Source organism: Ceratosolen solmsi, unplaced genomic scaffold (genome assembly GCF_000503995.2).
Source record: "Ceratosolen solmsi marchali unplaced genomic scaffold, CerSol_1.0 scaffold1, whole genome shotgun sequence".
Classification (NCBI taxonomy): Eukaryota; Metazoa; Arthropoda; class Insecta; order Hymenoptera; family Agaonidae; genus Ceratosolen; species Ceratosolen solmsi.
The window spans coordinates 103,605-119,103 of record NW_011948415.1 but is presented as its reverse complement, the minus strand read 5'-3'; the positions used below and the strand labels follow the sequence as shown (position 1 = coordinate 119,103).

The 15,499-nt window shown below is 34.3% G+C and overlaps 2 protein-coding genes across 3 annotated transcripts in view; one reads left to right on the top strand and one right to left on the bottom strand.

Moving 5' to 3' along the window:
* Positions 1–264, top strand: part of JMJD4 (jumonji domain containing 4) — a gene marked incomplete at its 3' end in the record, with an annotated part of 1,977 nt that extends 1,713 nt beyond the window's left edge. Inside the window, 1 exon segment of the mRNA XM_011507535.1 lies at positions 1–264. This exon segment is cut by the window's left edge and continues 18 nt beyond it. Coding sequence (XP_011505837.1) covers positions 1–264 — 264 coding nt within the window.
* Positions 265–2,438: 2,174 nt separating this feature from the next.
* Positions 2,439–6,459, bottom strand: Pcif1 (Phosphorylated CTD-interacting factor 1). 2 transcript variants are annotated; one of them, XM_011507534.1, is made up of 7 exons: positions 6,356–6,459; positions 5,611–5,894; positions 5,373–5,528; positions 5,067–5,215; positions 4,243–4,984; positions 3,347–3,969; positions 2,439–2,903 (listed from the first exon to the last, which is right to left on the bottom strand). In XM_011507534.1, exons 2-7 carry the CDS (start codon positions 5,866–5,868, stop codon positions 2,525–2,527), a joined length of 2,307 nt encoding a protein of 768 aa, XP_011505836.1. In that variant the 5' UTR covers positions 5,869–5,894; positions 6,356–6,459; the 3' UTR covers positions 2,439–2,524. The 2 variants fall into 2 exon arrangements, with proteins under 2 accessions (XP_011505836.1, XP_011505835.1); XM_011507533.1 differs by lacking the exons at positions 5,611–5,894; positions 6,356–6,459 and having other exon boundaries at positions 2,439–2,643; positions 2,692–2,903; positions 5,373–5,467.
* Between the last annotated feature and the right edge of the window lie 9,040 nt (positions 6,460–15,499).

The window sequence follows — 15,499 nt, the reverse complement described above, 5'->3', positions numbered from 1 at the left end:
TTGAAGGCCTCGTTTGGCATGAATTACATTCAGTTTTATGAATTTTTATCATTCATTGCTGAAAAGCGCTTGAATGCTGTGATACACAATGTGCCTGTAAAAAGTTTTGATAAATGGCACTTGGGCAGAAATCATTGCTTGTTCGACCTTTGGCAAATAAAATATGTTCTCGAAAGTTTGTTGAAAGATACTATTGACAAGGGAATAAATACTTTTCTTTGGAAAGATAATGAAATTCAAGCATTGTTAGATAAAATAAATAAAAAAATTAATGTTATAATGTAATATTAAAAGTACATAAAATATTTATTTTATATATTAAAAATATTTAAACATTATTAATTCTTTAAAATATAAGCTATATCCCTATATAACTAATAGAACTATTTGTTAAATATTAATCGATCAATGGTATTACGTTTAATTTTGAACCGTTGTGCTGGAATAATAACAATTTTGTATATATAATAAGATAGGTGCAATTTATTTTCACAAAATATGAATGAACATTAACAATTATAATCAATGTGGTATAGCATAAAATTCAAATATTAAAGATAATTTTTTACTTTTCTTATATTTTTTATTTAATTTGCAAATAAATTAAAATATTAAAATTATATTTTATTTTAATTTCATTTGTTTAGAATTTTTCTCATTCGGACCTCTAATGCTCTTATTTAATAAAAGTTTATGAGAATTTATGGAAAATCTTCTTCATGTACATTTATGATCCCTATATTTAATTTATATTTCATCATTTAATTATCTAAGCAAAATATTGAGAAATAATAAATCAAAATAAAAGTTAACATTACATTGTCTTGAAGAAAAAATAAAAAAAAATTAAAAAAAAAATTTAAAAAATAATAAACCCCAAATCATCCATTTAATCAAAGTAATTAATTTGATAATAATAATTTTGCCTCTTTTTAATACATGTAAATTAATAGATTAAAATGAAAGAATAGTTGGAAACAATATTCCAATAAGATATATAAAATTGAAAAAGAAATAAAAAGAATGAATATGTAGCAAGAATATGAAACACGTGATGTCAGTACGGTATATATTTGTTTTATATTTACACTATATATTTTTATTTTTTTTTTTATATTTACAACATATCACCCTAATAAAAATGTACAAAATCTATAAGAAATCTTATAGATCATAAATTTGCACTCTTATAAGTTGTATAATAGCTTCTCTATTTTTTCATGATATATAATACCTACAATTAAAGTAAAGTAAATGGCTGTAGCAAAAGAATTATTTTAAAAGCAGGCGTACTTTACGTATATGCATGTATAAAGTAAACATGAATTCTAAAAACTAATAAATGAATCGAAGCCTGTCTCGATTAATGCTGCTCTATTTACAGGTATGCTATTTTGAAACTTGCTATATAATAATTTTGTGCTGAGGAGAATATAATATTCCACATTGATCACTATGATATGCGCTTTTACATTTTGCACGAAAATAAATCATTATTTATTCCTGTGAATAACACTTTTAAGTGAATGCACTTGACTCATAGTCGTAATATATATATATATATATATGTGTGTGTGTGTGTGTGCGCGCGCGCGCGCGCGCGCGTGTGTGTCTGTGTCTGTGTGTGAGCGTGTAAATTTTCTTTTTAATCGTAAAGTAATATCATTACACGACAAATTTTGCATTAAGTAAGCGACGTAGTAAGCAAAGTGCACTCACCGCTCTTAAAATCAAAGGTTGAGAGCATAGAGAAATATATTTCAGCCATTCCTTAAAATTCGAAACAATAGTTTTTACATATTAAGCTTCGGACGACAGCTTATAATTTCATTTTTTTTATCTGTTTTTTTTTGTTTTTTTTTTTTGTTTTTAATATTCGTCAAAGATAATTTAATCTTTGTATGAATTTTGTAACGAAGAAAAAACTTAATTATTTTTTATATTAAACTTTGAAGTATAATTCATAAACGATTCATTCGGGAAGTGACTCGATGCTATTGTCTAGTCAAAATTATTGAATAATCTTTATTTATTCCCTCCTCCTTTAGAAGCTCGCTAATTTTTAAGAGTAAAATTTTTTATAAAAACATAAAGAAGAAGAAGAAGAAGAAGAAGAAGAAGTCGAAACTTGACAAATGAACTTTGAAAATTAACGATTATGAAAATCCAAAGTTAGTTTAAATTAACGGCACCTCCAAACGTTCAAAGTCACTTCCAATCTCTCCCCCAATAATCCACGACACTCTCAAGAAAATTTCTATAAAAATTAATGGCCCTTGCGCTCAAGGGGCTGAAATCCACATTGACTGCTCATGGTACGATTGCCAGTCTAAAGCCGCGACGATGGCCTATGGTCATGATCCTGGTCGTAGTCATGGTCATGGTCATGGTAGTTGTCGTAGTCGTAGTCGTAGTCATCGTTGTCATCGTCGTCATCGTCGTCATCGTCGTCATCGTCCTCATCGTTTTCGTAGTGGGCAGGATCCGAAATAGGCGATCGGTCTCAATTTGACGGCGCCTCTTCTCAAATGGTATGCGAGCTGATGATCGTTGGCGGTGCGGCCATGGTCGTGTTGGGTGTCGCCGTGATCGGAACCGGCGTGAGAAGGACCGGAGACGCGGTCGGGGTCATCGGCATCGGCATCGGCATCGGCATCGGCATCGGCATCGGCATCGGCATCGGCACCGGCACCGGCACCGGTGCCGGCGTTTGCGAAGCCACGGGTGTCTGCCGCGGGGGCGACAGTAGCTCCTGCCGATCGCGCTCCCGCTCACGTCCCGGTCTCCAGGCCTCCAGCAGCGCCTCCACGCGCTCCTCCGTCGGACCCCAACGCGCGTGACCGGCGGCATTCTGCAACCAGACGACGAGGGTCCCGTGGATCGCCCTGATGTTCACCTCGCCCCTGAAAATATTAGCGTTTTAATCAAGTCGTGAGCGAACATCCGCCTGGCTGGCTTCGTTATCACGAGCTCCGTCGCCTCGAGAGCTTCTTCGGCGTCGGTGAGAAGCTGCTGCTCGTCCCGGCGATACACGCTACGTTAACGCAACACGAGATAAGTTATGACGATGATTCATACATTAAAACGAGAAGCAGCTGTAATCGACTGGAAAGTGAAAGTCGAAGAACGCGTTGGCTTGAAATAGTCCTATTTTTCGACTCTGACGACAGAGATGCCAAGAGACAAGGATATCTGTTAGGATCGATGTGTGCGCGAGAAGGAGATTGGCCAACGAATCAATCCGTGTATAAATTCGCGGCGAACACGGGGTTGTGATGCGCGCGGGGTGGGGTGGGGGGGGGGGCGGGAGGGGCTCCGGGGGGGGGGGGCTGGAGGGACTACGTACTTTGGGAGGATGTGCTGAAAGCCGTGCCTGTACTCGTGCTCCATGGCCGGTACGACGACCTGTTTCCTCTTGAAATGGCTACCCTCGAGCTTTATGAGGGCATTGGGCGCGGGATCCCGCCACTCGGGCAGGAAGACGACGAAGGATAGTGGCTCGGCCGAGTCGGAGAGCAGACGCTCAAAGTGATTGACCATTGCCTCCATTAGCTCCTCGCAGTAGGGCGGATTCGCCTGAAAGCTGCCGCTTATGGGCCTGAAGTCGAGGAAGGGCCCCCGCGAGCCGAAGTACGCGTCCGTGTCGGCGAAGGCCGAGCAATACTGACGGAAGTAGCAGTTCAAGGGCGAGCCGAAGCACTCGAAGCTGACGCCGAAGGATCTCTGAAGGCACTCGAAGACGGTGACGGGCAACGCCATTTGCGTCGCCTGGCTCTCCGTGCTGCCCAGGTACGTCTGGTAGCGCTTGAGCATGCACCAGACCCGCGGCAGGAACATCTCGAATTTCCGGTCGTCGAAGCAATTGTATCTGTACAGGTGCTCCAGCTTCGTCAGATGCGTATTGTTAATGCACATCGCGTCATTGTGAAAGCGCAGCATCGTCTGCTCCCGCTCGGGTAGGTACTCGATCTGTAACCCAGGGTTGACGTTCATAGAGCTACTACTTCATGCATCATTATGCAGTATGTATTACAGTATACACATCATAATATCGCATCGAGCTCGCGTTTACTTTAAAAATCTGAAGTTACGCGGCACTTTTACTCGCGTTATTAAATGCCTAGAGAAGTTAGGGAATTGGGCTCATGGGAATGCGGATAACGACGGCCACCGTCGTAATGGCCACCGTAATGATAATGGTCGTCGGGATCTAGTGATCGAGTAAAAGTATTTGGCAATTACCTGTGGAAGTCGCAGTGTGGGGAGCGAAAATTGCACTGGGTAGCACCACACTTTTCGCTGTGTACTTGCAGGTCCACTCACGGGTATGGCATCGCCCAAATTACTCTCTTTAAGTAATTGGGCATTTTTGTCCTTAACTTTCTTAGCATACTCCGATGATAAGTGGTATATCTTTAAACAAATACCCTCGACGCTGGCTTTTACCGTTTCCGTTAAGTGAGGCTGACACTGACGTTTTAAATGTGCGAGTCTGTCTTGAAAATCGTCGAATGTCGCACCCACTGTTCGTCTTAACCACTGAAATGTATCCTCGGCGTTCCATTTAACAACCTTTCTACTTTCCGGTGACGCTTCTCTCGATTCGATCACTTTTTTCGCAGCTTCGGCATAGCGGGACAACTGCTTTCTCGCATCACCCGTAAATTTCGGTCTTACTAGCTTAATGGGTATGTCGTTCATGATTTCGCGATACATTGACATAGAAATTTCGGGGAAGCATTGACTCGGCAGCAGTGGATCCGATCCGCAGTCAATCACCTTTCGCTCCATCAACCAACGGTTAAAGGAGTCCTTGGGTGCGTCTATCGACTCCCGCGTGTGACACAGCTCTTGATAACATTGGCGTAATTTTGCAAGTAAACCGCATCGTAGAGCCTCAACCTCTGGATGAACGTGTAAAAGATTTGTCGGAGCTCGTTCATAAATAATAACGTTTGTTGGGACATCCAAGTCCCATGGTCCCCTGCAATGCACATGGAAGTAACGTTAAGGTTATATCGATTATCGGTAAAGCTATTATGAGGACCTTTAATAATCAAACGTACGCCAAAATGAATTTTTTTGGTGCTGGTAACGCAGTTCCATCTTCGGATGCTCTACGCTTAAGTGGACCTCCCGGAGTACCGGGAGGTATTTGCCCATTACCAGGTACGGATGCTAAGCCAATTCCCAATGGATCCGTAATAGGATCAAACTTGAAAGATAAATAGACAGTTATAATATATAAAGTTATTATATATAATATATATATATATATATATATATATATATATAGGGAGCGTTAATGCGAGCTGTCACGAACGAACGATAAGCCGTGGCTAGGTCGCTGTAATATATCGAGCGATACTCACTTGAGGTTTTAACGATGGCATAACCCACAAAGATTCTCCCGTTAATTTATTCCAAAAATAAGGTCTATTCTCTCTTTTACTCCAAAACTTTTTCCACCCTTGCTGCTGCAACTCTATCGATAGCTCAGGCTCTGTAAAACTTGGCGCTGCAGCCACCTACCATAAAGACAAACGTTATTTTACATCGGGAATGGGATAAGTAAAATTTGCCTGCCTGTAACGTTGAAGCTCGCTATACCTGGACCACCAGAGGCGATTGTTGCACATGGCCAAGGATGCCGCAATGATCGCCGGCTATAGGCGGAGGTGGCAATATTGGCGCTTGCAGCTTGACGGGCGTAGGAACTATAACTTGCGTAACCGGTGAACTGGTTTCTTGCGCTAAAGCCGGATTTAAATGGTGCATCGACGGTATGGTAGTCACTGGCTGGTTCATCATAGCGTCCCACGCAGATGTACTGGCCATGTCTTGCTTTCCGCCGCTCACCTCGTTCATTATCAAGCATCAATTTGTACTCCTTGCTAAGAAAATAAAGCAAACCTCATGTAATGCGAGCATGATTTAGGCGATTAACACGACGACCTACTCCGACGCATCTGCATTAGTAACTTAAGCTTGCTTAAGTAACGGCCTTGCTATATATAATCCCAGTGGCCGCTCATCCTTGCAAATGTACATGTTCTAACGATACACATTAGCTTTTCTCACCTTTACACGACAATTGCCCCATTGGATTTTTGGCAATTAACAGGTCGAGCAAGCTTTCGAGAATGAGAAAAGAAAAAAAGAGGCACCAACTGTTTGTAAACACGCAGACTACGCCGATTTTTGCCGCAAAATGCATTTCCCATCCATCCAATACAAACTTCACAAATTCCTGTTTGTTTACATACGAAGCGCGCGTCAATGGAATGTATTGATTGCGCGGTTAATCGAGCATCGGCGAGCCGGAAAATTATCGAGCTGCGAAGCCCGTACTTACCCCAATCAATACGTCACTCGTTTTCTCGAAAAATCATAATGAAACTCAGAATTCATTCATGATTTCCGTAATCTGACCAAACGAACTCCACCTCCGAGACGCCATTTCCTTGCAACTGATGCTATATGTGAAAAAACAATCGTATAGAAGGCGAACGTCGGCTCAGATATAGAGAGCTGACATGGTGGCGCTGCGATCGGCAGCTTTTTTCACCATCGGTTACCTACTGCGAGGAGGAGATCGCGGCGATCGGCCGCCGAGACCGCTGTCACAGTTGTTGAGGATAGGAGTGGGAAGGAAAATTGGTGACGGCAATGCTGACGCCGGTTGCGACGGCGATTACCGCGGCTATTACGACGACGTTGGCGGTGGCGATGGTGGCGGCGGTGGCGGTGGCGGCGGTGGTGGCGGTGGCGGTGGTGGTGGTGGCGGTGGCGGTGGCGGTGGCGGTGGTGGCGGTGGTTCCCTTATCGGTTATCGATTGGCTCACCTGCTCCGAGCGCCAAAACTCACTGGCTTCAAACGCGACTGAGGCTTATTTTTTTCCACGATCGCTGTTACGCACACCGCGACCTTACTTACGTCTTTCTATCACTTGCTCACGCATCCATGTTCAAAGTCATTTCTCTCTAGCGCGCTAATGCTCTTGATGTTGAGAGCGTTACAATGGCAATCAACACCTTGCAAACGCTCGTGCATTAATTGACTTTGCGCTAAACTTTCTTATACATAATTTAATTGCCCGAGCGATTAAATTGACCTCTCGTTAGGTATGACTTACTTTATCAGTCCTAAAAATAACGTCTTTTAGGCGATACTTTTTCAAACGAGCCTCATGTTTAACCAAGCTTTCTAATTTCCGTACAATAAGACTGGGCAATGATTATTTTAACTTATCGATTAAAATCGCACGAGCATATTATTGAAATTATTAATTTTATCATTATGATTATTTAGGGTTACTCGTTATTATTGTCATCGTTATTGTTACTACGAAAAAAGAAATACATACACACTGTACATATAATCGTAATAATAATAATAACAACAACAACAAGAACAACAACAACAAGAACAAGAACAACAACAACAACAAGAACAACAACAACAACAACAACAACAACAACAACAACAACAACAACAACAACAACAACAACAACAACAACAACAACAACAACAACAACAACAACAACAACAACAACAACAACAACAACAACAACAACAACAACAACAACAACAACAACAACAACAACAACAACAACAACAACAACAACAACAACAACAACAACAACAACAACAACAACAACAACAACAACAACAACAACAACAACAACAACAACAACAACAACAACAACAACAACAACAACAACAACAACAACAACAACAACAACAACAACAACAACAACAACAACAACAACAACAACAACAACAACAACAACAACAACAACAACAACAACAACAACAACAACAACAACAACAACAACAACAACAACAACAACAACAACAACAACAACAACAACAACAACAACAACAACAACAACAACAACAACAACAACAACAACAACAACAACAACAACAACAACAACAACAACAACAACAACAACAACAACAACAACAACAACAACAACAACAACAACAACAACAACAACAACAACAACAACAACAACAACAACAACAACAACAACAACAACAACAACAACAACAACAACAACAACAACAACAACAACAACAACAACAACAACAACAACAACAACAACAACAACAACAACAACAACAATAATAATAATAATAATAACCATCATCATCATCATCATCATCGTCGTCGTCCTCGTCGTCATCATCATCATCATCATCGTCATCGTCATCATCGTCATCATCGTCATCATCGTCATCATTATTATTATTGTTATTATTGTGTAAGCGTTTCTTATGTCAAAGTCGAGAAAAGTGTGAAAAATCCTAATTTATGTGAGAATCTTAAAACACATGTTACGTTATCACACATAGATTTTTAAATAGCGGCTCTCTCTCTCTCTCTCTCTCTCTGTCCTTGTGTGCGTGCGTGCGTGCGTGCGTACGTGCGTGCACTTGAAACATTCGTAATTTGTTTACTCTGATTAATGTTTGGAAATTCACAGTGACTACTTTAATATTAAATTTACTTTGCGAAAATTATGCAATTTTATCACGATATAAAATCGAATCTTGTGACGTTGTAAATGTCGCTTTTGATGTGTAATGTTGTACATGTGTGTATTTTGAAATTCAAGGTCACTTGCACGAAGAATTGAATCTTGGAATATATTTGAAGGATTCGTTACGTCCATGTATTTTTCATTTTAATGGCTACAATACAAAACGGAATAAAATGGCAGATTTTTTAACTTGTATATAAGCCAAACATTTTTTTTATCTCTTTTTGCAAATAAAAATTTATATTAAAACTATAAACAACTCATATTTCATATTATTCATTTCATGATTTTGCTTGTTCCATGAATTTTAGTGTAAGTAAAACGAATAAATTCGTACTTAAAAATCTCGCAATACAGTAATAATTTTCAATATCTATTATGGAAAGTTAATTTTTTTTTTTTTTTTTTTTTTTTTTTTTTTTTTTTTTTTTTTTTTTTTTTTTTTTATTATTTATTTTCTCTTTTTCATTTCTATATACAAGTATTTTTTGTGTCTCGTAGTCCTGGCAAAGTTTTATTTAAATTAATAACCGCTTATAAATAAATTCCATATTTTCCATATTTATAGCTTTCAAGTAAAATCGATAAATTTAACATTTTTAAAATTTAATATTTAATTGAAAAGTCTAATTTAATTTGATATTTTAAATAATCGTATAAGGAGAATAATGTAAGTGAGTGGAATTAAAATAATAAAACGTTACTATTATATGATAAGAAAACCGAATGGAGAGTGAAATTAAAATTACGCAAGTTTCTATCAAATGCATTTCAACTCACTTGAACGGAACATCTCGCTGTACATTTTCATCTCTAATTTTCTTCTGCATAAAACAAGTTATCGGTCGAAAAAAAATTTTGCCGAATTCTTATTTATGCGATATTGGCGATTACAAATGTTTAAAAATTGCTTGACATTTTTCAATGTTATAATTAAAAACAAACAAACAAACAAACAAACACGGTTAACTTATTATGCACATTCTTATGAAAATAATCCATATTTGAAATTTTATATATATATATATATATATATATATATATATATTGAAGTTTTAATTTACTTTTGATAATTCATTTTAACATTCAATTATACCATAATAACTATTACTTTTACAGATAAGCACAACTGAGTCGAGGATAGTGCGTAATGAGAAACGAGAAAAATGAACCATAGATTGTAATTAAAAATCATATCATTTAATTAACTTACTTGCAATTGTAGCGTTTCTCAAAATTTTATTATAATCGATATAATAAACATAATATACAAACAACAACTTCGTTAAAAAGAATATTTCTTTTTTTTTTTTGTTTCTTTTTTTTTCTCTCTTTTTTTTTTTTTTTTTTTATTCCGTTGATATCCAATGCACGTGCTTTTATTCACTTAAATTCATTTTATTCTCATTGCGTTAAATATTTCGTTATTAGCATAGCGCCGTGTATGTCTCAACGAGATAACGAAAAAATCGCAAATGAAATTACATTTTCGTTATTGGCGCGCATCTTACGACGACACATTCCATAGATATCCGTGCTCCGAATAATCATAAGAGGACATCCCCAAGAGCAAAGTGACATTCGATTTACAGATAAACGTAGTAATAGAACATTGCAAATACAAAAATAGAGGGTAGCCGATTACGAAAGAGTGATCGATGAGGGATTAAAGCTTACAATCCCGTAATAACCATGACGTCAATCAACCTCGAAAATAGTGTTGAGGTATATCGTCGGGCGTTATAGGCAGTATTATTACGGTAGTAGTAAGTTAATTAAAAAGTAGGTCGGTGCAATGATGATTCGAGATGTTGCCAAAACGATGCGTGAAATATGAAGGAAACGATTTTTAGAAGAAATTAATTTTATTGTCTACTTAGCATCATCGATTAATGAACAATTCACAGCTAAATTTCATAGTGAACGCTAGTACGCGCGAGATAAATTTCGTAAAGAGAGTTAGATTAGGATTAACTTACGCTGATAAGATTTATCAGAAAACAATGGCATATGTGCAAATATCTATTTTCTTATAATATTATTACAATATCAATTGTAAGAATATGAAGAGTCTTGGGGATTGATTGAATACTATTGTCAGCTAAATATAATAAGTGTATTAGTAAAGGAAGTGCAGCTTCGGCCAACATTTTAACGAAAACAAGAAAGCTTGGTAGGAGAGCAGAAAATGTTCAATCTAACATACTCTACCGATAATAATAATGCACATAATAATTGTTATGAGAACTTATGGAAGGGAAACAGGTTTGATTGTATTATTAGTCTCTGTGGGATTTTTTGCGAACTATAAATCTCATTGGAAAGAAAAATCCTGATTTCAGTTGCCAAACGAACTACAAGGAGCGTCGAAATCTAAAGGAACTGCACGTGAATGTTATAAAAAAAGCACATTTTACGAATAAAATAGCAGTAACATATATTTATTGAGGTCGAAAGGAGATTTAAACTACTCGATGAAAAATTATACAAAGCTGAGATGACATCATTGTGGCGGTATAAAATTAAATTACATCGATTTAATTATCAATGGCATGAAGTACGATCTAGAGTGTACAATCACGTTGGAATTCTAATCAACTATTCTATGATCAAGATGGTCATTGAAATTCTCTCATAAAAATTATATGAAATCGTGATAAAAGTATTGCAAAGAATATGAAAATGAATGGAAAGTGAAAAAAAAAAGAAAAAATGGAGATGGAAGAAGAGCCGTTATTGACTGATATTAGAAGAAGAGCTAGAAGATTTTCGAAACATTGGTCGTATTGCAAAGAATATGAAAATGAATGGAAAGTGAAAAAAAAAAGAAAAAATGGAGATGGAAGAAGAGCCGTTATTGACTGATATTAGAAGAAGAGCTAGAAGATTTTCGAAACATTTATATATATATATATATATATATATATATATATATTGATTATGAAAAAGTTTATATGAAAAGTTTAATATAATTAATCTTCGTATGACCAACGATAATTACTTATTACAATTTTTAAAAACTCCGTCCACGAATATAACTTAGGACTACAAGGATAACACCTTTCTTCTACCTAATAATTAAATTTAATGAAATAACATAAAAAATGTGTCTTATAACGAGTTAAGTTATGAAGTCACGTTTTATTCAACTAGACAAAGTCACGACAAAATTCCAGAATATATTAGAAAATTAAATTATATCTAAGATTATAATAAAGTATTAGAAAACATTGATAATATCGGCATTAAGAGATATAATTAATTGAAATTATCAGATGTCACGGTATAAAACATTATTTTTCCATTTAGTCAATTAAATATTGCCCAATAACTTATTATTATTATTATTATTATTATTATTATTATTATTAAGTATTATAAAAAATTTCTTATCAAAACTTTATTTACAAATCATTGTTATTGAATAATTATTTAATGAAATTTATATCTGATAAATATTCATCCTTGCCTCACTCTACATATATATCATATTGACTAATTGAAAATTCAGTATAGAGATTTTATCGTAATGCTATATTTGTAATGCTTTGTTTTTAATTTCATTGCATAAAGCCTTAACAACGATAACAAGCTTATTTTTTCTCTTCTTCGTTGCCGTAATGTATAAAAAGAATAGGATAGAGCAAACGTAGCAATGCTTGTAATTAAATTATTGATATAGGCAAAAGGTAAATAAAAGAAATTATATGAGCTCTTAAATGTCCATGTTCTTATCTGTAATACTGTAATGTACTTTCATATATTTTACTCGATTTTTTTTATATCTTATGTTAATGGCTCTAGGAACGAGTAAAATTACTTGTGGATTAGCGTTAAACGGAATGATAAAATAAAGTAAAATACGGAAAAGCTGATTACGCTAATCATTGACGTTAATTTCAATCGCACATCTTCATCGCACCAATTTACCAGATATGTAAAAACCATATCCCCGTGTACACGTTGTTACTCACAGAAATCCAATGACTATCTTTGTAAATGTATACTTTACAATATTCGCCTCTCTTAATCGACATTTTACATTATAAACTTTTACAAATGTGCAAATATCAATAATTATGTTTCAACTTGGATCATAATGCGTGCCGAATTTACCGTGTTTTTTTTTTTTTTTTTTATTTTTTTTTTTTTTTTTTTTTATTTCTCTTTCCTTTGCTTTTTATCACTCGATACATTATTATTATTATTATTATTATCATCATCACAAATGCTTACCTTAAATTTCATAACAATTATTACACGATAAATTTATATTTTATGCAAATTCATTCACTAGTCTCATTAATCGAATATATTTTATCGCAACAGTACAAAAATAAAAAGAATAAAAAGAGTTAATCTTTTTTTTTTTAATAATAATTTTTTTTAATTCTGTATACATTTTATGTTTAGTCTTAAGTTCTAAGGTACACGGTAATTTAAAAACTACGACTACTATTCAACAAAAGCAGACGTCAAATCCTTGGTGCATTGATTGCTTTATCTCTATTAAATTCCGTAAAAACGATATAACAAATGGTAATTTCGATACTTTTGTATTAAAATTAGTAAGAAATAATGAATTTATATTAATAAATTGACGTGTTAAATGCAAATTTGAACATTAATATGTCGATCGTTTTGTTTCGATCATATCGTTTATTACACAAAAAAAATTCAATATATAAATTATTGATAAAACGTGAAAATTTAAAATATCCATAATTATTCAAACATAATAAATAATTATTATAATGAAATTAGTAACAATAATACAATTATCGAAATATGATATATTTCTAATATTCGAATCCGTCAAAATAATTCATTTTTATAAAGTATCATTTTTCTTATCGATTTCCACAGTTTTTGAAATACTTAGTATATTCGTTATAACTAGGAATATATTACATAAGAATAATAAATATATCGCAGTGTAATTCGTATTTATTAGAAAAGAAATAAATATCAATACAATAAACGTCTGCTATTATAACTGATAATGTAAATAATTAGGCATTATTTAGTCGGCATTTCATTGGCATTTATTAAATATATTAAATATATATATTAAATAACACACGATGCAAGTCCAAATACATAAAAGGAGTAATTTTTCTTTCTTTTTTTTTTTGTTTAATTTTTTTTTGTAATTAATTTCACGCAAAATTAAAATTTATTTTACCCCTTATGAAAAATATAATTTTTATGTTTTTAAAAAACAGCTTGTCTTACGTAACGTTTATTCTTATCGAACATTGCAAAAATATGGAGATTTTAGAATTTAAGAGTAAATACAACTAATGAAATAAAAGATTTTTAATACAAGCTTCACTTCAAATATAAATTATGTTAGCGAGTACAAGAAGAAGTTTAATATAAAATTATGGATTTGTATATACGTCTCACGCACATGTTAATGAAAGCAAATCTATAATTAATAAATCGTGGAGAAATATAAAATATTTATTTTAGTCATATATGCATTCATATTTGATATTTCATTTTCCTGTCTCTTTATATTACATACTTTCATTCAATGTTTCATTAAGTACTTTTGAACGAATATATCGAGATATATATATATATATATATATGCGTGCACTGCATTTATCTATCCACTCAGCCCTAAATTATCATATATCCACTTTATATTTATTTTATATTTTTTAAATATAATAATTTCACTATCTCTACAATTACTTCGAACTGACATAAGATATTATTATTATTATTATTATTATTATTATTATTATTATTATTATTATTATTCTATAACTTTTGACTAAATATGCTGTATATAATAAACACATAAATTATACGGGCTAATGATTAAAACGCGTTAAAGTAAATTTTAAGGAGAAAAAAAAGTTACGATCATCAAGGATATAAAATGTACGCAGTTTGCGCGATCGTAATTATTACATTCTCCCGTTACCCGCACCTGCACCCACCATCGCCCAAAATAAATAATACATGCATTACTTTAAATGAAAATTGAAATTTATTACCTACATAACTAATCGAGCGGATGGAAATGCTTAAGAAAGATTTTAGCGAACGAACACGAATTCCCATTGCACATGAGCTTTCACTATACGCAACATTCGTACAGCTTAAATCATTTGATGGAGAATTCCATTATGCTTCTTTGCAATAAAATTCTGCCCCCTGTATAATAAAAGGATCGAGAGTGTAATCATAAGATTATATGCTTATTGTTTACATTGCGGTTAAGTATGCCCATGCGCGCACGCACACAAATTTATGATATTAATTGCATTTATAAGTAATCTTCCAATAAAAATTATCTCATCCAAGTTGGACACGCATTAATGGAGTCTTAAATCCTATTAGAACTCACCTCTTGTGTTTGTTATCCATTTAATTTAATCAGTGACTCCGCTCGAAAAGTACACAGATTGAAATTACCAAATGCGGTGGAAGGATCCTTTGTAAAATGAAGATGAATTGGATGCGCCGAGGCACAATTTATATCCTAAAAGGTATATAAAAATTTTTAATAACGTTTCGCCTATCGTTGACCGATAAATGTTATAATACGAGGATAAATCCACTAGTATTATTGTAACATGCCCGCTCGTAATGTATTTCCATGTATTCCCATTGTTTCGCCGATCAAGATGTACAGCTTATAATTTTAAAATGTCTAAAGTTTGCGTCTCAATGTCTAAAGTTTGCTACAAAAAAAAAAAAAAAAAAAAAAAAAAAAAAAAAAATCCACTATTGTTGCACACAGATGCTATCCAAGAATAATTAATACCTTTGTATGATTCATAAAGCGAAATATTAATTTATATAATAATTCCCTGTCAGTCCAGTGGACATCGCTTTATCTATAAATATCTGTCACCCCTTGTTAAAATAATTAAGCTCTTATAAAAAGCAGGACGTAAAAATTTTGAAAAAGTCCCTGGCAAGACCACTC

Coding starts and splice junctions, on each gene's coding strand:
- Pcif1 (XM_011507534.1), bottom strand. CDS start 5,868: ATGAACGAGGTGAGCGGCGGAAAGCAAGACATGGCCAGTACATCTGCG. Junction 5,216..5,372: donor TGCCATCGTTAAAACCTCAA/GTGAGTATCGCT, acceptor TTATCTTTCAAG/TTTGATCCTATTACGGATCC. Junction 3,970..4,242: donor CCACACTGCGACTTCCACAG/GTAATTGCCAAA, acceptor CCTGGGTTACAG/ATCGAGTACCTACCCGAGCG.